This window comes from Dendronephthya gigantea, unplaced genomic scaffold (genome assembly GCF_004324835.1).
Source record: "Dendronephthya gigantea isolate DGI-Jeju-01 unplaced genomic scaffold, DenGig_1.0 000000F, whole genome shotgun sequence".
NCBI classification, from domain to species: Eukaryota; Metazoa; Cnidaria; class Anthozoa; order Malacalcyonacea; family Nephtheidae; genus Dendronephthya; species Dendronephthya gigantea.
The window spans coordinates 263,659-288,631 of NW_021163010.1; the positions used below are offsets into that span (position 1 = coordinate 263,659).

At 35.6% G+C, this 24,973-nt stretch overlaps 3 protein-coding genes across 5 annotated transcripts; all 3 read right to left on the reverse strand.

The window, feature by feature from the left end:
• Nucleotides 1-4,465: 4,465 nt before the first annotated feature.
• On the reverse strand, nucleotides 4,466-8,353 carry LOC114521406. Of its 3 annotated transcripts, none has more exons than XR_003686806.1 (5): nucleotides 7,697-8,353; nucleotides 7,156-7,273; nucleotides 6,873-6,973; nucleotides 6,375-6,612; nucleotides 4,466-6,298 (listed from the first exon to the last, which is right to left on the reverse strand). XR_003686806.1 is itself a non-coding variant. In XM_028541865.1 (5 exons), exons 1-5 carry the CDS (start codon nucleotides 8,243-8,245, stop codon nucleotides 6,430-6,432), a joined length of 783 nt encoding a protein of 260 aa, XP_028397666.1. In that variant the 5' UTR covers nucleotides 8,246-8,353; the 3' UTR covers nucleotides 4,466-6,429. The 3 variants fall into 3 exon arrangements, 2 of the variants coding, with proteins under 2 accessions (XP_028397666.1, XP_028397654.1); XM_028541865.1 differs by having other exon boundaries at nucleotides 4,466-6,612; nucleotides 7,697-8,063; nucleotides 8,232-8,353; XM_028541853.1 differs by having other exon boundaries at nucleotides 4,467-6,612.
• A 194-nt stretch (nucleotides 8,354-8,547) lies between these two features.
• LOC114521615 lies at nucleotides 8,548-13,701 on the reverse strand. Its single transcript, XM_028542113.1, has 6 exons — nucleotides 13,440-13,701; nucleotides 12,209-12,401; nucleotides 11,208-11,586; nucleotides 10,987-11,094; nucleotides 10,510-10,641; nucleotides 8,548-9,826 (listed from the first exon to the last, which is right to left on the reverse strand). The coding sequence occupies exons 1-6, from the start codon at nucleotides 13,562-13,564 to the stop codon at nucleotides 9,510-9,512; spliced, it is 1,254 nt and encodes a 417-aa protein (XP_028397914.1). The 5' UTR covers nucleotides 13,565-13,701; the 3' UTR covers nucleotides 8,548-9,509.
• A 589-nt stretch (nucleotides 13,702-14,290) lies between these two features.
• Nucleotides 14,291-19,807, reverse strand: LOC114516663 (ataxin-7-like protein 3). Its single transcript, XM_028536199.1, has 17 exons — nucleotides 19,493-19,807; nucleotides 18,312-18,430; nucleotides 17,879-17,895; nucleotides 17,398-17,566; nucleotides 17,018-17,106; nucleotides 16,754-16,776; nucleotides 16,590-16,632; nucleotides 16,381-16,436; nucleotides 16,136-16,175; nucleotides 16,031-16,056; nucleotides 15,901-15,944; nucleotides 15,732-15,793; nucleotides 15,480-15,519; nucleotides 15,308-15,339; nucleotides 15,120-15,174; nucleotides 14,974-15,029; nucleotides 14,291-14,889 (listed from the first exon to the last, which is right to left on the reverse strand). The coding sequence occupies exons 1-17, from the start codon at nucleotides 19,553-19,555 to the stop codon at nucleotides 14,801-14,803; spliced, it is 1,023 nt and encodes a 340-aa protein (XP_028392000.1). The 5' UTR covers nucleotides 19,556-19,807; the 3' UTR covers nucleotides 14,291-14,800.
• Nucleotides 19,808-24,973: the final 5,166 nt, after the last annotated feature.

Genomic DNA, 24,973 nt, shown 5'->3' on the forward strand with positions numbered 1-24,973 from the left:
TGAACTCAAGATCAGTTTTTAACCAACGGTAGTTTCTACATCAACTGGTAAAACGCGTTAGTAACTGAATTGAATCATAGTTCCTTTAGCATTTCACCAAACAATCCGAATCAATAGAAATTTCCCCATCCATGAATATATCCTATATAAATATTGTTCTCCTGAACATTTCGTCGTTCACTTTGATAAAATATAAACTAACAAGTGCGCTGAATAAAAAGCATTTCATATTTTACTTGAATTTGATGCGAATAGAATCGTTGCGAGTAAATGAACGGATTAAACTCAAAATCTTAATTCACTCTATTCACAAGTTTGAAAGATTATCCATCGACATCGCGGTATATCTTTTGAAAAGACATCAAACGGATAAATGCATTATTTCAAGAATCTGTACACTTGATCGACACATATATTGTAGGATCATCCATGTGATATTTATAACAACATGAAGATGTGTTAATTGTATCAGTAGTGAGATAATCCTTCTTTGTATTCAATACCTTTAAAGCCCATGTAACTAAGAATCAAATTCATAGTATGTGAAAATACATTCAGCAGCTGCCAGCGAGGCTAAACATGATACATATTCTGCAAGACTCGGTTAAGTAATCGCTCCGACTATAGCAAAATTTCAGTCTTCAAATTAGGTATAAATGATTCCCTAGAATTCATACTTTGTATAATATGCTTCATATTCTAATTGTTTTATGCGCTTTAAACTTTATTAACGCAAAAATATCAGCGCTTTTAACATTAGCAATTGATCTTTTCTCTATATTTGTAAAATTTATAAACTATATATATATATATATATATATATATATATATATATATATATATATATATAATAACCATGCAATAACAAGTCATTTCAGGGCCAAAATATCTTAGCGCGCTCCGTCCAGCAGAAATGAGGGTTATAGATTATTTCCGTTATGAAGGGCGTCGATAAGGTTGGCTTATTTTGCAAACGTTTTGGTAAACAAAGCGCTTTGCACACAACATTAAGATTTCATCAAAGTCTATATTAGAAAGGGAAAAGTATAATAAATGAACTTATGGTTCTTATCAACGATATCCTTCTATTTTCCCAGACATCAAAATGAGGATAATCCGAAACAGATTATTGAAAGGATAAGTTTCTCAGGAGAGGAAGGAAAATAAGAAATAGCTAGACATATCATCGATAGTTGGTGCATATAGTAAATAACACCATGTCTATGATTCTATGCATGGAGTGATTAAAATCGTTGGAATTTTTGCCACATGCTTCCATGATCACCGTAGATTCTCCCTGCATGATAGTTCTAAACAACCATATACAACTTGGAAGAGAAATAGAACACAAAACAGTTGCGATGGCAAGTACACGCATGCGCTTTAATTTAATGCACTGTCTTTACTCGGCGCCTCTGCGGTTTAGATATAGTACAAAACGATTTCCGATAAACAAATCACCCTAAATGTTTGTTGTGCATAAGGCCTCAAAGCGAAAGTACAAAATTCAGTCTGGCGTTTAATTAAAACGGCTCTATTATGCGTTTATCAGACCTGGACGGGCACAATTTAGATTTACGCGGACATTTGCTTTCTTCAAAAGGTGCTCCGGAAAGTCGGAAACCATTGTTTAAGTTAATGGAGCAATGAAGCTTTAAATATCACAAAATTAGAATCCTCAGGAAATAAAAGAGTTTTATACATATGTGAAGATAATTTCCACTTTATCGCTATAAATAAGTAAAATTTATCTATTACCAGAACCTTGTTTTAATGGAATTGATTTTATAATATAAATCCTTGGAAATCAAATAACGAGTCTATACCGCAAAGAGTAAAGACGAACAGATTCACGGAATTTTGCTTCATTGAAGTTAGTTTGTAGTAAAAATTTTACACTTTTGATACTTTTTATACTACATTGATATTGTTCTGTACGTTTGCGTGTGAACCTGCCCGGCGGATGTGTGACTTCACTTGCCGCTACATTTGCTAAACTTGATTGTTGTTTGTTGTCACCACGACAAGTGGTAGATGTAAGAATATCCTTTTATTGCTGAAATGAGTAAAACTTACCCCACACAAAACCCAATATAAAGTATTTCACATCAACGACTTATCACTGTGGCGACAGACAATGATCAAATGTAAATTATGCCTAAAGAGCCGGTCAAATGCACGAGTCCGGCTCCGGCAATATGTCGCTTGTTTTTCACGATATGAATTTTGATGAAAATGACTAAATCAAATCAAATCAGACCCCAGCCAGAATTATACCGATCATGATTTTCAAGCTATTAGGAATTTACACAACTGAAAGGGGTGTGGTGTAATCTTTACTGATTAAGCTGAGACTGATGGTGAAAAATTCAGCCAGGATTATAGCAGGAAAATAAGTGAACTTCCCATAATTTGTTTAAGGTCAAGCCACAAATGAAAAAGTGCAGCGCAGATGTGCGTAATCAAGGTGCGGTTGCCTCCACCTTTCTATTATAGAGTTGAAATTATAAATAAACTACCAAAATTTTACTAATCCATGATTGTTCTTAACTTCATGTAACACTGCATGAATATCTTTTGAACATTCTGCGGAATAATTATTATCAATCAAGATTTCAAGATACAAAATTCCGCGAAGTGATTTTCGACCATGCAGAGCTTATAGAAATAAAAATGCTTTCAGTCAAGCTTTTATACAGGCTCAATTGATGATTACAGCTGAAGTGAATTTTGATGTATTCAAGAAGAATGACACCCAACATGTAGCAGAGCCAGAAAGATTGAACCTGCAAACTGCAAAGTTTGGTTACAAAATATGAGAAAAGATATAGCCATTTGCAAATCTTTAAGCCGAAAGTGATTGTTTTCCGCAAGTGACACAAATATATTCAAAATATGTCAACTTCGCACGTCTAAATTATCTTCGTTTTACAATATTTCGCGATCAAACTTGCCAGCCTTACTGATTCAATATTGCTCTCTCTAGCTCTGGTGTTAAATTATACCTCAGTCTTGCCAATATATCAAAATTTAGCAAAAGAATCATCAAGAGGGTAATCCTCTTGCCCATTATGATATTTCGCTGTTTTAATTGACAGCGAGATGAAAAGGGTTTGTCATCATTTAATAACTATGATTATCACTTCATCAGTCAGGTATGATGGCAAATTTTTAACTGTGATTTTGCTTGGGGTGCATGTGAGCAATGCGCATATATCGAAAGGAAACCTTCTATTTTAATCATTCTTCATATCTATAATTCTACATATCTACTATATATATATATATATGTAGCTCCATTTAAGCTTTCTTTATTGTACCGACACGTATTCTCGAGTATTGGATTAACCTTTTTAATCCTATAGTCGTGCGCCATTTTTCTCGATTTAAAACAATTCTTGTAAATGAGGGCGATTTCCGCTTTCAATTTGGTAATCCCATAAGAGGTTTATTTTCTGGTGAATATATTACACGAAATACCTCGCCTGTTTTAAATCGCTCCATGTATTTTATGACAGATAAAGGCGAGAAAAGGAAATTTTAGAAATTGATTAAGTGGCGCAGCTAGTATGGAAAAGAATATCATATTTACAATAGAATCATGAGAAGGCTCATGTGCAGATACATGTATACTTAGAGATTGTTTAATCTGATTTTCACAAACTGGAGGCATTTTGATCGTTTTTACCCTGTCCGTCTCGATCATTTCCTCTTGCATGCAATTCAAAATACTGTCTATATACTTCTCTACATTACCTGTGATTTTTAGAGGCGGAGCTTCGATTTCTGCCGCATTTCTTGCAACATTTCCGCGTTTATAATCTAAACAAACCACCAACGATATATTAATTTGAAAGAACAGAGGAAGATATAATCCATAAAATATCAACCCCGTGACTTTTAAATTGTTTTTATATCAAATCTAGTGTGCCAAAAAGAAAATGGCACAATTCCAAGATATAAAATAAATGGTTTTCACGAGATGTCGAAGCGCCGTCACGTTGCCGCTGGTTGTCACAAAAACTACGCATTCCGTCAGGCTTTTCTTTTCAAGTTTGCACCAATATTGTGAATTTACGACGTAAATGAAAAAGATTTAGAAAAAAAAACTAAAGCTGGGAAAATGGCTTAAAATATAAAGTTTAAACTGTTCAGATTCCAGAGACTATCATAAAAAATTGCATTTTCTCTGAAGATATTTAGGCCTTTCCCAAAACTTTGACCGCGAAATTAGATGGAGAAGAGATGCTTTGTATAAAACTGTAGGTAGCATGACCTTTATTAAACTACCTTTCTTATACTCATAAATCACTAGCGTGAAGGTTTCTGTGGAGTTCAATCAAGTTTGACTGAAATCATGTTATTAAGATCTTGTTAGCGAATATATTTTACCCCTTTGAACTCGAATGACGTCAATAGAAATCCTCTCTCAATGATTATTGAGTGTATTTATCACTCAAGACATTAAGCTAGGAACAAATTCTCCAAAAGAATTTTTTTTAATGATGTTGTTATTTAATGAATAAAATTTCAACGTTTGTTGTTTGACTACAAATTTACGCGGACAATATTCCATTGTTAAATATTATATTATATACTGCACTGATTTCGTTAATACCAGCACACAAAAAATGAAAAAATATAATATTACAATGTTTTTGCACATGTAGTTGGAAAAACGATGTACATTACGTACCACATACAACCTTGCACTCAAAGCATTGATGCAAAGTAATTTTAGGCGGCTTTCAATCTAAAGCCTGTTAGGTCCTGTGAGTAATTTAGAAATATGCTGACTTGGAAGAGACCTTAATAGCAACCATGTATAGCTGTATTTCTATCTCAGTATTAATTAAGAAGAAAATCTGCTCCTTTCTCCTTTAAATATTTGTCAGCAAAGAGATTAAGAAGAAGTGGCAATATATATAGCAGTTCTTTGGTAGAAAGAAATTAACACCTGCCTGCTAGTTATCTTGTCAGCCAATTAGTTTGTCAATGGATGTCAAAGAACATCCATTTAATTAGGATTAGCATTGTTAAACTATTGCATTATTAATATTCAGTAAGATTTTATATCCAATAAGAAACACCAAATCCTAATTTGGAAAACACCTGCCCGCTAAAAAGCCATTTATTTTTGTTTGTATATAAATATTTCAAAACCCAGTGCTGAGGCTAAGCAGTTCACTAGCCACTAGGTCTAGTAATTTAGGCTAGTGATGAGTGGTGTTTGAAGCATGCAGGTTGTTGTAGACAGCCTCTTTAGAGATGTCTATCTGCTTCTTTCATCTCTTAACTTTGTTTGCACCATTTGCACCCTGGACACAATATATGCACAAACATGGCTAATTCCTAGTAATTAACCTACCCACCCCTTCAGGTATCATCAATGGTGCATCATTGTAAATTTGCAATATTCAGAATAACAGACCTCATGCAATCACCTCAATTGCAGAATAAATGGGGGAGCTCCACTTTTTCTGCACAGCTTTGCCAGTTTGCCATCCCCTCCGAATGCTATTGCTCATGAATACCTTTTATGTTTTATCAAAACGATTCCTCAACCACCTCACATCAAAGTGACTTTTTTATATCAAATGATTCAAATCTGACACCAAAAATAATAGTTATTCAATACCTGCATTTCATTGGTGAGTGGTTATAATACTGGTGACAGAAAGTGTCTCTTCCAAAATTAAAAAATCTTAATCTGGAGTCCCATACGAATCAATTTCACCAAAATGACGTTTGCACTAATTGAAACTGCAGTGAAACTGAAATTTGTTTATAACTGTTCAGTTTATAAAATGCTCTTAAAAGTTTAGGTGTTTTCAATTTTGAATCGACCGCCATATTTGCAGAAGTGCGGTACTTGGTTTTGTAGGGAGTGTAAGGGCTTATCGATCACTTTTTTTGCGTCTCGATCAGGGCCAATTAGAAACCTTAGACCTTTCTTCTTTCATTTCAAATTTCCAAGACTAATAACACGTTTCTGAAGTCTAGAAAATTGGTGCATTACGTTCAAACATAAAGAAACTATGAGACAAATCACATTTTTTCCGTATTCTCTAATCCTAAAGAGACAACCCGCATACAGGGCGGGGAGCTGCCACCACTGACCTATACTAGAGTAACTACAGCAGTTTAGTATAGGTCAGTGGCTGCCAGCCTGCCACATATCGTTTGTTCACAGACCAGTTTGGTGGTGTTCATTAACTTTGTGCTTGACCGATTAATTTGTGAAATAAATCGCAGTGGTTGAGCCAATGTCAGTGATATAGCAATCAGAGAGTGGTCGCTGTCTCGCTGAAAGTCTAACTGATCAATGTCTAAAAATTAATTTACGAATACCATACTATTCAGTCATTCTATCGTGCACTGACACAGCTATCCTAAATCAGAACTCGACGCAATTGTCGTAAAATGAAATCAACACAGCACGGTCGTTTCATCTTCAGAATGTCGAGTAACGCGCAACCAATCTACAAGTTTATAATCTTTAATATCTGGACGGTCTAGTGTCTCCACAACCACGTCACCTGAATACCATGAAAGTTGCTTCATAATTCTATTCATTCGTATTTCCTCCTCTGAAAGCCCTCTTTGATATTTCTATATGTGATGCAAATTAATTTACGTTGAAGGCTTTCAAAGGGTGGGGATAGCTATCTCTAAACCTGTGTTTATATACATACCAAGGGGGACTTGCCCCAGAATGAGCGAATTGAGATTTGTAGCGAATTCAGCGCCAAATTCCGGCAAAATTTGCCAATATCAGTGATTATAGACTTATAGTCGTGCATTTGAACTCAAGGGAGTCGGGTAGTTTTGTCGAAATCATTCAAATGCAATAGCTGTTGCATTCGTCATACCTCTTTTTTCAAAAACAAATTGTGATCCCATTTCGGTTGTTGTTCTGCATTGGTCAGGAAAGGCTTTGGTCTTTCTTCCCTTGTGCAAGACCTGTTACGATCTACAAATGACATTGGATTATGAAAAGCCTACACTCACCCAGGTTCAGCCTACACTCACCCAAGCTTACACTACACCACCCTACACTTACCCAGGCTTACCCTACACTGTTACACTCACTCAAGCTCATCCCACATTCACCCAGGCTCACCTTACACTCACCCAAGCGTACCCATCGCTCACCTTCGCATTTTAAACTTTGCATTTGACTGATATTCCTCTGCAATTCCAAGTTTCTCCGATCTCGAGAATATGATGTCACAAATGGCGGTTTTCGTTCTTTATTTTGCTGTTCACCATCCTGAATAAATGTTCACAAACAATGCGCAGCTCAGTATTCAGTATTGTTTAACAAACGTTGAATATAATTCGACATTAGACTACAGTCCTTGCGTGGAATACCCAATGTGTTCCAAACAGTGTGTTCAGGGTTTTTTTGGTTTTAGAAACAGTTTTTCACAGTTAAAATATTATAGCGATTTTGTGTTGTTGTGTAGACTGTTGTCTAGAAAGATTTGGTTACTCGGATTCAGGTCTGCATCACGTGTCCAGTCACGACCTAATGTAGCTTATCATAATCGTTGTATTCTTACTATTCTAGGAAAAATACAGCTCAGAAGAGTCCACTCAACACTCTTTATATCCATTCCTTGGTTTTCAATTTCAACCTGGAATATTTGGTCTAGATATACTCAAAATGTCTTCCTTAGGACCAGATACTCACCGGTCTGAAATCATCGCCTCTGAATGCATGAGGACCCCATGGTTTGTAGGGTCCTGCAGGATACGTGCCTTCTTTCACCCCTATTATCCTCGATGTCCTTGCACTCGGTGAACGAAACGACGTGACGAACTTAGTATCTTTACTCACAGGTTTTTCTAACCTCTTAGGGAGAGGTATTCTTGCAAACTCCTCATTCCTAGGCTTCTCATGATATTGTCGGTTTTTCTTTGCTTCAAATTCTATGTTCTTTGGTTTACTATCGTAAAATGTGAAGTTGATACTCGGCACAGTCCATGGATTAATTTTAACGGAGTTCTTTAAGCTGTTCGTTTGATATCGTTGACGTTGTTTTCCAAGACACGTATCACTTCTTGAACGAAGAAGATTAGACTTCGCTTCAAACTCCAATCGAGATGAGAAGTTGAACGGGCCAGGTTCATATTGTGAATCTGGCATTGACTTTCGCACGGCAGGTTGTTTCATAATTATTTGGAATATGTTAGTCAATAATAAGATTCAATCAAATTCAGCTTACGTGATTTGGTGCATTCGATAAAATGTTCTCGTTTATCTTCGATCGTCCTTCGTGCACATTGAACAGTCATAGGTAAAGCAACGCATAAGGTTTCTCTACTAGGCAAATATACTCCAAGTCAATTAAGTTGTTAAGCCATATGATGCGATGCCATGACAACGCAAACAAATTATGATTATAATTACAATATCTGTTTCTATAGAAAATATGCCGTAATTATTCATTATGGGATGTTGCAGAAAAAAATTCGGTCTTATTCCGTTGATCATACATTAATATCTGACGATAAAAATTAAACTTCTTTTTACAACCAATCTTATTTAAAAAGTATACATTTTCGTGCGGTAAAGCAAATTAATTTATTGCAGTAATCAATTTACTTAATTTTACAAAAATCTACCCTACAATGTAACATCGATCGAACATGCATAGGAGAGGCTTTAAAATGCTTACATTTATCACCTAATTCTTACAATTCCTGCATTTGCAGTACAACAGTCAAATATCACAATCACAAACATGGGCAATTACGGGCAAACGTAACACATTTGGGCAACCGCTGTTCAATCAGGACATTGCAAAAACTAGACACCGTAGGTCAATGCTATGGTAGGCTTTCTCCTAATGTATCTTTTACCCATATATCAATAGTGAACACAGCGGAATAAAACTGCTGATTCAAAATTATATTACTTGGGTAGTACAGCTCACTACAGCAGTAAATGTGACACCAATAATGTCATTTCATTTTTCGTAATTAAAACGTCTTGTAGCAAAGTCCTGACTGCCAGCCGGTCAGTTTCTAGGCAAACGTTTACCCCCTGCTAAGCCAAGACTTCTTTAAGTCACATTTGTGACAATTTTTAGAAAGGTGTATTTGTGTTAAGACAAGATTAGGACGATTGTTGTTTTAACAACTTCTCTATCCCTAAATCTTAAGTACATTTTGCTGGAACTATTTCATAAGAGGGTATTTAAAAATGTTGCCACATTGATTATTAATCCATATCTTAGAAAGATCTGCAACAATTTTACTATTTCGAACATTTGACAACCTCAGAATTAGCTCGATGTTAATTCGACAGTATCTGATAATGGTTTTCACAGCAAACATGATCGCGCTATTTCATTTTTCATGTGTCAAAATTTTGTAAAATGGCAACTTTTTCAAACTTACATAACTGATCATCTTAATTGTGTGTGTTTTAAAAAATTGACAATCCAATGGTGAATGTTCTAATAAAATAGCACGAAGTACTGGACTATAATAAAACTCCATCAGTCAACATTCCAAATATAAAATCCAGAGCGCACTTTTTGGGCCAGTTTTAGATCTGGCGAATTTTCGATGGCTTCAGCAATAATTTCTCTCGTGCCTAAGCGTGCTTTAAAATCTGTCAACATTCGATCGGCTTTCAAAATATCACTTGTAAGTGAAATATTGCTCATGATATTATCAATTTCCCATTCTTTAAACATTCCTGTTTGTTTGGCCACAATTGGCCATTTTGCCCCCATTCTTTGTGCAATTCGAATCAACTCTTTAGTTTCAAATGGTTCAGTACAAATGGGTTCTTTGGGACATGGCTGAGGACCTATGAAAATAAATATTGTTGAATAAACGCCTTACTGATATGAACGCCGCACGCAGAGGCAAAAAACTACCATTAAAGCTACCATTGTAAAAGCGCTGAACATCGATACGGTGTTTTACTATAGCGATGATATATTATTTCCAAGACCACGTTATGTCAAGAAGACGGATATGCTTATGGTCAACTTTCCGCATATCGCCGTTACCAAAAACAAGATCAACTATTTATATGATGTGATAAACGTGCGGGTATTAACATTTGGAGTTGAATGAAACTCAGTTATCTCAAGAGTATACATGGAAAGAATGGGAAAATGTGATGTGATGATAGGCTGGGTATTTGACCATGTTACAATGTTAATGCTACCTACACATTGTATATATGATGAGAAGAAATACTGCTTAGGGTAGTGAAGAACAAATATTTCTTTCACTGTAGGCACGGGGTATGAGTCGAATTGGCAGCTTGTAAACTCAAGATATGAGCTATAGACAACAAGACAAAATTTAAGGCGATTTTCATTGTCAAACCAGAATGAAATAAAGTCAAAATATCACCTTAAATTTTGTCTTGTTGTCTATAGCTCATATTTTGGGTTTACAAGATGTCATTTTCGGAGTATGTTTTTTCTTGTATTTTATCAAATTGCCTGCTGGTAATGATTTTACTTGCAATATACTTACCTCCTGGAAATGCCGCTGATTGAGGGCTCACTGATGGTGACACCCTTGCTGAAGATGACTTTGACGAAGCATTTCCTGATTCTTGAACACAGGATGGATCACGTTTTGCCACATTGTTAATAGACGCTAAATCTAAATTATTAATTTGATAATTTTATCAATTCATTCACAACTAAAAACGTAAAACTCTGCAGAACGGATCTCACAGAGACTTAAGGCAGCTCATCCACTCATTGAATTGGATTTATCAAGAATTGGAAAGATTTCTCTTCTTAAAATTCGAAATTCGCTCAGAGTATCACTTCCTGAATGTGAACAACCATATAGGTCTGTTGCAATCTTTTTAAAACAATCTTGAACTGTTGCAATGTTATCCAAATGTTGCAAATCTAATCCTGCCTTCTTCTAAACTACCGACTGTACATTACGTAAGAGTCATGTGCAAATTCCTCCCTAGAATTATACATAAACTCCTACCTGAAGTTTTTTCTGTTTGATTTGCGGTTGGGTCTTGAACAATCGCACCAGACTCGTGTCTACCTTTTGAAGATGCTCCATCATTGTTTGGTGCTCTCTCGTCATCACCTGTGCAAAAATTGCACCCAATGAAAATATGAAATATATGAAAACCTACATTATTGAAATACATGCAAACCTGATGCACGAGGCTAGGCAACCTATCCACACAAGAAACCTACCTCTTTGTCCACATACATGATCCAAAATACAACTCATCAATATCCCTTTATTTGCAATTCTTCCATCCAGAAGTGTTTCAGAGCCTGATTTATGTAAAGCCAAGACATACATATCATTGTTTTGAACACAAAGCACAGGAGAACCAGATGAACCTCCAGATGTATCTGCTTGATAAAATACTTCTGATTGTGTTATGTGAGTTACTTTAGAACAACTCATTCTCTTTGGTCTTCCACCAGGATGCTGTGGAATATAAACAATATCATCGGCATCTACACAAAACTTGGTTTTCTCTAGCTTCACTGGAGTGACGTCAAATCCCACTTGCAAATCATCAATATCTTGTGGACTAATGCCCACAAAAGTATAATCATGGTCCTAAAAAATTAAATTCGGAAAATAAAAGAGTTAAAAAAGTAATCATTATGCCCTTACATAGGTGGCAAGCAGTTATTAGCTTTTCTTTTTTACATGGTGTGGGGCCAGCATTGGGTTAAAATGAATTATGTGCAGCTCTTACTGTTGTATAATAGCTACAGTAGGAACCCTACACCTCAGGGGGCAGTTCATACTGGATGACTAGAACTGACATATTGGTGGTGAGTGGAATCATACTTGTATATGAAATACTTGCAAAATCACAAATTCAATTAGGTTGTCAAATTATGTGTCAGTCCATTCTCATAACCACTCATTTCATTATCCATGGTACTGTAGTATTCATGTAGTTAAAACTAATCAAAGAAAATATGCTCCTGAACATAGTTATTTTAGAACAACAAAATATTAAGCTATTTACAAGCTTACTGTGGGTTGAAAAATCACTAATTTTAATTAATGCAAGTAATGCCTGGATTAGTTTAATATTATAATATATAGAATGAAATAAAACATGAGGTAAGTTCATATTGTGTTAGAAGTTTAATTAGACATATTTCTGGATAACTACAGAATATTCTTTCACTACAGAAATTTATTAACAGTAATATTTTTTTCATACCTTATCCGTTTTAAAAAAAATCTCTGGGTTTAGTTGAATGGCCTTGATTTCATTTTGGCCTTCATATTCAAATGTTGCTTCAACATTGCTGGCTTCATCCTTTCTAGAGACAAAATGGTTGGTTGTCACAACAACAACCATCATAGTATTGTCGCCACCAATAGAGAATTTTGCAAGAAAGCCAGTAGCTTTCCTATATGTAAATTAATAAAAAAATATATTCAGATCATTTTTAAAGCACAATTATATAAAACATATTTTCTCAAAGTTGTTTTTAAGAAGATCAAAGCTATCTTGTAACTCTTTTGTAAGTTCTGGTCATCTAATAAACCAAGTACCAAAGCACTAGCTAATATACGTTATTCATAATGACGTATCAAGCTGTGACGCCTGCAGGGAATTCTGTTTTTAGTAGTCATGGCAAGAAATTTCAAACTTCAAATTTCCCGCCGTGAGTACCAAGACCAGAATTCTCTGCAGGTGTCATAGCTTCTTATTATCATTATGCATAAGGTCTATTAAGTAAAGCAATAACAACAGAATAGGAAGAGGTGCAGTAAATTAACCTTCTAGTGTACTGGCTCACTTACTGACTGTTAATACGACACAAATAATATGAAGCAAGTCAACAGATACCAGGTCAATAGTCGACAGACAATGACCAGCAGAAAATGGTCATCTACGAATGATTCTTTATCACATTTGCTGCATTATTTAAAAAATACACTTTAGAAATTGGAAATTTGGTTTAGGGGAGACTTGTGACTCTTATGACTTTGGGCCTCCACAGACTAGGGGTTTAGTTGTCGACAACTATTTGTGATTGACAACTAAAAAACCCTTAGAGGCCCTTTGTCTATTTTAGGCAGTAGTTATACCACATTTGATGCTAAACTTTAATAGTTGGTAAATCATTTAATAGAGAATTCTTGAAAATTGTTTCTTATCGTGTAACTGACAAAAAAATACTTCTACTCTGTAAAGCTTTTTCAAAAGTATTGAACAGATTGCAGCACGTTGACTAACATATCGAAGTATGAACTTTTTGGAAGCATGTAGCTGCATCATTGATGTAACCCTGTGAGCAGAGACACATTGATGTAGGATTTCTTAGAATCGCAATTCCTAGTTGAAAATCATCTCATTTTCTTACACGAACCAACTTTAAAGCAAACCTTAATAACGTTGAAACTTGTTCAGACCAATATGTATAAAAGTATAAATGACAAACCTTAATATATTTCCATTTGGCATTAAAGTCAGATGACACACAGAGGAAATAAATTTCTTTAATGTCGCCACGGCCAAGTTGTTTGACATCAAAACAGATTCATTGTGACCACCAGTAGAAGCCATTACTGTTCTTCAACTAAAAATGGGTTCGATATTCCATTTGTTAAATGTTTTCTGTGTATACAGACACTATAAAGTACAAACACCAAGACGAAGACAAGAAAAGCCCCCGGAACAAAATCGAAAGCTAAAAAATTAGAATTCAGTTCCGTCAGTTGCACGGATCGGTGCTACCATTTACAAAGACAATTTCCTCAAAAAAATTCATCTCGTATTCTACTCCGCAGACATGACTGTGCAAAAATATAGTTCAATGGCTAGATTAATAAATCAAACATATAAATGTTGACTCCACTGACTTTCCATAGTTGTGTTTTCCATTGTTCTATCACTTGTTCACTCCTAAATAATAGTGTGGATCACTCGGGTGAATTAATATTGTGATATTTTTCTGAGTTACCAACTATGCAAGCTGAAAAATTAGCTTGACTATCGTTCCACCGTGGCCAATGCAACATCACAATATGTTCCCTGCTGTTGGGCAGAATGGGTGGTAAGTCGCCTCAACTAAGCGGTCTCGTAAATATTATGATCTGGTGAGTCGGTGTGAATGTCTAGTGTGTCAAAAATGTTGACTTCACTCGCCAGAATGTCACTCAAGTCAAATTCTACGATATCCTAATTTCATGAACACTGACGTAACGCCCATTGATGAATTTCTGTTATTTCACTAGTTCACAGTGTGGGTGATAAAATTAAAACAAAAATTCTATTTAGAAAAGAACAACATTTTAATGGTCGCAAGGTTTTCTCTCTCATTGTTGCTGAACGACGTCGTGCTAAACTCTTTAGAAAAACTCCAACAATTTACGCAATGTACTGAGTGTAGTAAGATTTTTACAAGTGTTATCTCCGCATTACATGCTTCAAATATGATTTATGTTCACAACGTTTACGATACAAACATACATGAATGTCTGAGTTGAGCCATTAGTGTCGTTCTCCTGGCTTAGAAACGTTCACTCGGTCGGGAAATCAGGGAAATCGACAATACTCGAGCAATAAAAATGTTCCGCCTGATAAATTGGAAGGGATCAGAGATCTATTATTTATGTGTCAGAAATTGATTTGTCTCTGTCAGGCAAGTGCACCATGATCCAGCAACGGTTGTTGCAATTATTTGAAATGTGGATCCAGTAAAATCCCATTGCTTTCTTGTCATCACAAAGCTTTTCACTTCACACAGATAGAAGAGCAGGCCACAAGCATGTCCAACAGCTGCACTCCTTTCATTCTGTTTTAACGACTTTTGCGCTTTCGATACTTTGCCTTCTTCCTTCCTCGATTGTGTAAGCCAATATTTGATGGCACGGAACTCATCGTGGGTGCTGAAGTATCACGTAAGAATACATCAGCAAAATACTTACAATATCATGAATGTTTTGATATAGACCCTTTCTACTAACACTTACATCTAGAACCTTCTTCATCCCCAAGAGAGACGTTAGAATCCTCTTCCCAAGCCAATCTAAATATCGTTAAGACAAATTTTCTCAGTCACAGTCTTCCATAAAAGATCATGTGAAAGATACAAAGATATCGCAAGTTGGAAACATACCTGTTCAAACTGTCTCGTAACGACTGACCTTCTCCATCGTCAAAGCCATCAACATCTATAGAGGATGAACCACGAAATATATAATGAAGAGGCCTTGATAAAAATGTTATGTAACATTTTGCAAATACATTCAACTCCTCATAACTCAATAAATTATAGTTCAAGCACGTTTAATTGAAAAAACTTACCAACTTGAATTTCGTCTTGTTCGATAAGAAAACTAAAAGCGTTTTTACAATTAGTACAACACCGAATTAACTTGTACATCACCGAGTAATGTAACTTATCATAAAAACACCACAAAAAATTGAATAAGAACCTCGAGTTTTAACTAAAATTTTACAAAGAAACCAAACTTACCCATCAGATTTGAATTTAACGGGCATTATATCAGCTTGACCTAAATTGGAACAAAGATGTTCTCAGATAAAAACGCTCAACTGTCAGAACTATTACTTGCTCGGCTATTTATAAATTTATACTGCAATGTTAGAAATACACTAATGATATGTATAATTCAGAGTTTGTATAAATGCTCAACACTTCCTAACCTTCACACATGAACCATTTCTAACAATTACTTCTCAAAATATATTTCTAACATCTTCTTACCAACTAACAGCAACCGGATTGATCTTCTCTGATCATCTGTATGTTGAGGGCATTTTTGTGTCCTGGCATAAAACGCAAAAAGGGGTTAATTTATATCACTGCAATTAGTTGGGCTCTCTTTAGTGCAAAAATGAAATTAATCCAGGATTAATGAGCTTCTTATGCTTACTTCGTACACATTTTTGACGTATGTTCAGATATAACACCACATGTCTACGAGATGGGAGAGAATGTAAATAAACGACGTGATGCAGGTGTAACCTTGACGGACAGATCATGAAATCTATTAAGATTCTAACCTTAGACAAAAGACCTCGTTTTTCATCTAAAATTCAATTACATAATTTTAGTTAATTTCCAGACAATTGTAAGCATATAAAAAACTAGTGAACAACAAGAACAACCTAATGAAAGTGCTTCAAATTCCTGCAGTGTAAGGCCAGCCTGTTGTAAAAAAAAAATATCTGCCGTGAGACCAGTGATTTCAGCTAAGAAATAAAAGTGGATGAAAGACGCAGGCCGCCTACGAAACTTTCATCTGAATTGGGAAAATAGGAAAAACTTTTTAACCAATGGAACAGACTGTGTGAATCAAAGTACTGGAGAAAAACATCGACAGTTAGATTGATTTTTTCAAGTTGAATCGTACCTTATTATAGGCAGGTAAAATATCAGAGCTTGGCGTGTTCGGACGTCCAGAGTCACCTGCATGTGATAAATAATACACAGCTATAGCTTAACCAATCAGCGCAGCCATATTGGTATTTTTATTACTGCGTTGATTATCATTAGTTCATTAGTTTCTACGACACAGTGCATGGTGAAACAGCATCGTAAAATGTTTCATGCCAAAATTACCATTTTTCTTGAACGTTTTTGACCTTCGTGGAGAGTTGGCATTCTATGAAAATGGAAAAGTTTACTGTCGTGTTCTTCTCAAAGGAAATTACATTTCAATGTATACTTTGCATTTGCACAAGTCATTTGACAGGTTCGTTGATTAAAAACTGATGGTTCAATACCTTGTCCTTCCTCTTCTTATTCGCTAAAAAATCAGAAACAGGTTTATGAATTTACAACATACAATCGTTTCAGATACCAAAAAAAAGCTTTCAAAAAGTTGAAAAGACTCTTATTGTGCACATGTAACAATTAAATGCGGGAGTTTTGCAACAACCTCAACTTCTCGCTTCTGAACTGCCTGTAATTATCTTCCAACTGACTGGGGATTAACCGAAAACGAAAGTGATTAATAATTAACGTACACGTAGCGTCATTATAATTACCTAAACGTTTGTCACCATTCCAGGTCCAATCGTCGTCCAGGTAAATATCTTCATCATCATCGTCAATCAGGCGGCCAGGGTTTGCTAGTCTGAAACCATGCGTAGAATACAATAAAAGTGGGACAATTAGAAAATGAAGGTTAAATTAAGCTTATTTTATCTCCGAGTGTATCAGTGTATAATTGTAATAGTTGTCACTCTAAAACAGGAAAGTCATCACCTATTCAAAGAAATTCTGGCATTAGTAGCATCTTAGATGGTCGGTAGAAAACGCGAGACGTTCACATTGCGACACTAAACGTGTCAGGGGGGGGGAACGAACGCACGAGGAAGAATTTATCACAATAGCATTTCTAAATTTGTGTCTTAATATTTCCTACCTTCTGCTTGCTATGCGACTGCTATTTCTGCCCATCCCCATACACTTTTCCAAGTGTGGAGCAAACCTAGAAGCAGCCATATTGCGACCACAGTTAGGACAAAGACATTCCATTGGTCGTCTTCCAGGACCATGACCAAAAACATCCAGCCCCAGTTGATCAACAATTTCTGCAGGCAAAATGTTAATTAGAAATAACTATATTCTATTTTGCAAAACTGCATCAAATACAACACTGCTTGTGAATTGTCTATCATAAAATTCCTTTCAGACTATGATTTATATGTACAAGAAACAGAAATGAGAAGCATTTTTTTAATAAGTCTCAATGAAGAGATGAAGTTCTTCAGATTCACCTGATCGACTAATGACTACATATAGAAATGAACCATGCATTCCTCAGTTTAATCTTCTCATTTTTCAACATATACTGTTAACAAGGATTTACTTATCATGCAATGCTTCTATATGAGAAAACTTACTTAATTCATCTGGAATGCTAGAAGATAAATGATAAAAACAATTAGCAAACACACAACAATAAAATATTTGGGGGATGGGGGACAGGAATGAATGAGGGATGCATACTCATCAATCATCTTATCTCTCATTTCTTTTGAATACCACTGCTTTCTTGTGAATTCTTACAGGCTCTGGCTGGGTATTCATACAGTATTGTGAAATAAATCTGACAAATATTATGTACAACAGGCAAGAATCGGTGCTAAATTTTCGCAAACGTGTGAAGCATTTACCCCACGCTGCACTAGGGTGATTTGCCACATTTCGCTGCAGTATATAAAAACATGGACTGCCTTTGACAATACAAGCAAGATTTATGAGGTTGTCCACAGGTTTTCTACCTGCTTCACTTTAAAAAAATTAATTTTTCCAACTTTTCTTCAAAAATCTTACTTTTCTGCCTTTTCCTGCATTTCATAAAAACCTATCTTGATGTTTCGATGAACTTCAAAACACAAGCCCAAGCTTAGCTCATCTATCATTTCATTTAAAACATCAGTGAAGGCATCATCCTAATAAAGAATTAATGACAGTTATTAAAGCTATTTTTTCTTAATACTTAGGAAAACACAACTTGCAGTCAACAATCAAGGACTCTGAATAATGCTACTTTGGATAAAAACAAGAACTTCAGAGATGAGAGACTGCTTATATTTTTCTGGCTAATCTATAATATAATTTTGGTGTTTAACTATTTCTACACCTCTTTTAGAGAAACAAGAAGTTAGTAATTTTCAGTGCAAGTTGAAGAAAATGTTTACTATCCTATTCTTTGCAGTATATCATCAGAAATGCATTGGAATATGCAAAAAGAAGGGTAATTAATATACTACTTGGAAGTACAATGGCACAGTCAGCATCAATAATTGGCCCGGGGGGTGTACTTATATATTATTGTTGTGTGTGAACAATTCCTATTAAAATTGCTGGTCTTGATAGTCTGTTAACATGAATATATGAATATGGATGATGCTGGCTACTAATTATTGATGCTGGCTACACTACTATGGAGGAAAGCCTCAACACTTAATGCAAAGGTCTGGACGTTTACTACAACTGAAATCCTAAACCTGCAGAAAAACAGTATTTATTTGAAATGTCAAAGTTTTCTTTGTATCTCTCAGGCAGTCAATTTGGGAACAAGACAAATCTATCTCAACCACTATTTCATACCAATCATTACACTTTAAATTAGCAGACAAAAATGATGTTCATGTGATGCAAATCATACTCATCCAATATGTTAACATATTAGATTATTAACCACCTGTTGAACTGTTTATGAATATTTTTACTTGATAAAAACTACTATCAATAAAATAAATGTATCAAATTTATTTCATCTCATTAACATTTCACAATTAAAAATATAGCAATTTACTACGAAATAATATTCCCTAGGAATTGAAAAATTGCAGTAAAATATTCAACTATTAATTGGTCATTAACATACAAATGATAATATTAACTTACATAACAACTTTAATAATAATCTTATATAAAAGCCATTTGTGGACGATTTGTTTTGCATTCGATGAAAATATATTAGGAAGCAGGTTAATTCAAAGACAAACCTCTCTTGGTACTTCTTCGGTTATAAAACAAACTGGTTCAAGATCTGGAAATAATCCAGTCATCTCAGACCGACAAAATATGCTTGAAACGACAAATGAGTGCACGTGCTGTAACAATGCCAGTTTCGCAAGAAGTTTGTCTTAAAAGTGAAAGCAACTCATTCCCAGAATTGAAGAAAAATATTTCTTCCAGTTCATGGCTAGTTCTTTAGTAAGCTGGTCCACTCTAGGAAATAAATAACCTGCAAAAATATCAATCTTATTTTTAAAAACAATGAAATGACCTCCTTTCGTGACATAAGTGACATTTCCTGCCAGCGGGTCACCACCGTAGATGTTACACGAAGTTCTTTTCTTCAGACCGGTTTTACCGCTGGCTCATCATGTTGATGCCAGCAATATGTCGAGATGGGGGATTATTCCTTCTTCTTGTATTGGGTGGGGGACTCTGGGCGGGGGATGCCTCAGGGAAAGAAGTTATTTTGTAGGGAAACGTAGGGGTAGATGTAGAAAAAGTATACCATATTCGTAAAAATCACGAGTATACCATATTCCGGTATATTTGACCATGATCGAGTATACCATATTCCAGTATCTTCGACCATGATCGTCTTGACCTTCACTAATTTATTTATTACCAAGGTTGAGTATACCATATACCAGTATATTCGCGTATATAAATTGATGAAATTACTCCAGCCTCCATGAGCTACGTATAATACAATGCAAAAACATGGCAAATAATGACAAAATCGGAACTAATGTATATAATTTTGACAAGCTAACGGGTCTAGTACAGTAAATTTTCACGATTTCCCGCATAAACCGCGTAAATAGCGAATAAATGGCGCGATACGTCTATATATGAACACGCCACGCCGTTTATTCGCCATTTTCACGTCGTCTTGACGTTCACGTCCTCATGCTAGATCGCCCCTTAGGCTGACACGTCTATTTGTATATAATCAAACGCGTGAAGTTGACCTGATATAAAAAAGTAAAAAGCTGAAGTTAGTTTGGGTTTAGGACGGGTTATTTATAAAACTCTTAGCTACAGCTTTGGTCAGTTAAATGATAGTTTATAGAAACGATTCGTGTTGGTCGCTACATTTGAAGGCTATTTGTTACAACTGCCTCTCAGTGGTATACATATTTTCGTTGGTGCCACAAGAAATTGGCACATTGCAACATTGAATTTTTTAGATTTTATTTTCATTTAATTGTATTTAATTTTTGCACAGGATAAAAGATGTAACTTTGTCTTTAATTAGATATTTGTCATATGAATAAGATGTCTTAGCGATTCAAAACTTAATCATCTTTAACTGCTTTGAGATCCGATTACTGTAAGAGTTTTCACGTCTCGTTTAAATAAAAAAACAAGTAAGGTTTCCTTTCATTGTCTAGTTTCCTTTAAAATCTACAATCAGTATAACAGTTAATAAGGAAGTCTCTTGATAGATTATATTCACATTAGATTCCATAAATCAGTGTAAAGCGTTCAGGCAAAGAAAATTTTCCCAAGCCTTTGCCAGCCATTTGTTCTCACGAGAATTTGCCACGCTTAAATGTGTTTAACTGTTTCCTGAGAAAAATTACCCTTAATAATGAAATATGGCTTGTTATTTGCGTCAATGAAAAGGGTAAAGTTCAAAAACACTTCACCACTGTAAGCTTTAAAAATCTTTTAGATTATATATGAAGAATCAGTGTGAAAAAATATTTGGCAATAAAGAGATGAACTGTAAGTGAATGAATGAGTCAGGTCATTCACATGTCATCTGGACAAGTATATATACCGTTCCTTTTTTATAATGACGTCAAACGAGAGAAAATACTGTTAAATTTGATTGGTTCTGCAACGACTTACATGAGTGCCGAGACAATTTGTTTTTAATTGTACACAATCTATATCATCAAATAACGAAATGTATTGTAGCTACTTGCTCTATATGTCTGGTTACCGTGTGAAAGTCTCTCACTTAATGCATCCCAATAAAACAAGGGGCACTTTAGTTAACTTGTGTTATCTGGATTTAGGAATCAGAACTTGCCATAAGAATTCCTAAGCCTTAATACTGTCCCCTTCTAGAGCCAAATATCTCTTGTCAGTTTACTGAGGCGTTTGACCATTAAGGGCTTTGAACTTAATTATGGCCTTTTCCTTTCGATAAAGCATACCACTTCAGCTTATCGAGGATATGTAGAACATGCAATGTCTAATGACATATTTTGAACTTTCTGGAACCTATTATTCAGAGTATCTCCAAACCCATCCCATACTGGGGCAAGCATCTTGCATTCCGCGTTTGACGTCATCATGAAATCGCAGAAATAAATTCAAAGCAAAGATCTCAGAGAGTTTTTGCTGCAACTTGTTAACGTAATTACTGCTGATGTTGTTTAAATGTAAGCTAGAAAAACGTTCAACAGGGCTCAGTGCACTAATATTGTAATCATATTATGACTTTATTTGTTTACGTGCATATCTGATTGACAAGTTTCATAAATGTTACGTCATAAATCAGGAAATTTATGGGGGAGTAAACTACTGATCATGAACCCAATGATTCAATGATCAAGAGACAATATGCCTATCAGTCATCCATCTGTTAAAAGTCGAACACACAGGACTTACAGAAATTTTAAAACGCCACTGACGTACGTCCGCATAGAATAATAATATATTACTCGACAGATTTAAAGGCCCTTGCTTTTTTGACTCGTTAAGTCACTTATAAGTGCGGCGGCCAATAGGAACTGTGACTACGAGTGGATTTTCTGTTTTGACATCCTGATAAAGTATAATGTCACTCATTCACCTTCACGCAAAAGTCGTCTAGTCATGCAGGTTGACGATTTTCGTAAGAAATTAGCCTTCGGCAACTATACCGCGACTTCACGTCATTAACACAACTTTGGCTTGATGTCTCTTGAAGATTGAACAGTGACCTAAGTTATTGAGTTTTGACAAATCTGAATTCCGTAAATCTTTACCATTGTCAGTTCGAAGTCTAAGCGACCTAAATTCTTTCATTTTATGTCCAAGCGCTCTAATTAAACATTTGAAAATCGATTCATCAGTGCCAGTGGCGAGACACCATGCAGCAATTGTGGTTGTGAAGGCCGGACTTCCTCGCACCTCTGCCCGGATTTCGGGATAAAAATGTTTGTTGAAACGCTAATTCTTCCAGAAATGTCCTCATATGTCTGGCAAACCGTTGTTTCCTAAGCACAGTTGGCCGGTTAACATTGCAAGTTACCTGGACCCGGGCGTGATGATCTACTCAGGAGTTTTGTCACTACAGATTAACTAGTTTTTACTTCTTATAATTCATTATATCATAAAACTACAATTGAAATACAAAGAATATTGCACACCTACATTTTTATCAATTCTTCTATGCTACATTTTTTTTTAATTTACAAACACCATTCTTTGACTCACAAGAACTGCTACATCGACTGTGTAAAATGTTTTGTCTTCAACTTCCAATTGTTTTAGAAAGCACGTCATTCAGGCCATGTCCAATATGTACGCTCAAGGCAAATAGTATGGATATAAAATGCGCAGTTAGATGTATACAATAACATATAGATATATTTACACATTTATTGAACATCTAAACTCTGTCCGTCAATGTTCCATCAATGACTGCCGCGTTCTACATCTATAACTTCAGCTATATTCGTCTTGCGACATATTTCACCGTCAATGACAATGATCACACACGTCCAATAAAACGTAAAACTGTCGCCAATTATCACTAGCAGGGCCGACACTTGCATTTCGTGGCCATAGGTAAAGCAACTCTTTTCTTGACTCCATTATCGCAATGCAACGTGTAGTACTTTATTTCACTTTGAATCGGTGAACAGCACGAGCAAGTCGTGGCAAAGTCTCCTACGCCTGAAACTTTCGGAATTGCCGAAGACATGCAATGTCCATCGCACCCTTTGCTCGCAATTTGTCTTGTTTTACAACCTGTTATCTGAATCTTTGAAATTCCTACGCGGGGTTTGCAATGATGTATTCGCCTTCCAGTAGCCGTAAGTACTCCATTTAAAACGACGAACATAAGAAGCAGTAGCGCTGTGTTGTGTTTTGAAATCATTTTTATAATCTTGTCACTTCACCTGTTCAATAAAGTAAAGAATAGAATAAGCTTGATTTGTTTAATCCTAAATCTTCAACTGAGTGCTTCGCTCAATGAGGTCATGTATATACTGAACAGACCTAACACATAGTTTCATCATCAAGCCTCTCAGTATTTCAAGAGCCAACTGTCTGACAAGCACGTCAGTTATCAAAACAGAACTCATAGAGTAACTGATTTGATGAAAACAATATGGCTTAAATACGAACGCGACGAACGCGGCTTCATTAATTGATAGAAAAACATGTTTTTCCGACTGATAACCTGCGAGTTCCTGTGTAGAGTGAGCCTTCACAATTGCAATTCGCAATAGGTAAATTATTGAAAGGTGAACATAGAGTTTCGTATAGAGAAAGCCGTATCTGTTCGCCTCAGAGGATGTACCGTGCGCCCACACACGTTAACTATACACGGTTAAATTCAAAGACGGCGGAGTAGCGCCTAGGAATTGCTAGCGCGTAAAGTTTACACCCCTTAAGCAAATATAAGTGGTACATGTATTTAACACATAGCCATAGCTCTTTCTAGAACCCTAACAATATTGACTGAATTTGTTTCAAATTCGATAATAAAGTTTAATTGTCGGTGAAGTAAATGAATTCAAATTAACAATAAATTACCTTTCACCATTGCCTGCGGAAATTATACGTGAAACTATAACGTTCTGCTATAAAGCGTTTCCAACATTTGATAGACTCGAATGCAAAGCCTGGTAACAATACTCTGATGTATTTATAGCGCAAAAATTTATCGTCGTCAATGTTAACGGCATTGTTCACAATGAGGGGTAATTTATTTCTTCGCCTCACAGACTTTTTCTATTTTCAAGTCTCCTCGCCGTGCAATTAAGCGTTGATTTTATTGTCTGTGCACAAACAGTTCATGTGGCGCTCCACCGTTTTCACACGATCCTCATACATACCAGCATTGCGTCGAAAGCTTTGCCTAAATACTTAATAACATTATAAGCGTTTACAGGAAGACTTGTCATCGTATCTCTGCATTTCTAAGTTATGATGTGTTCAATATAGCGAGCAGGGCGCTTCATCTTCAAACGTATCGTCGGGACGTTGTTAATACCAAAATAGCTCGCGCGATTCATACGCGTCAATCGCAATTACACACAAACGCTGCCTGCATTTTTAATTTCCGACCAGGTGAATTATATTTACGACTTATGTTATATGTTCCGCTGTATTCATTAATCAGATTTTTACCTAATCTGGCAAATAATTTTACCGCTATCGACACTTCAGATGAGCAAATACAGAATATTCCCCGACCATTTTTTAAATTCAAATTAGCGGTTCAAACTACTTGTAGC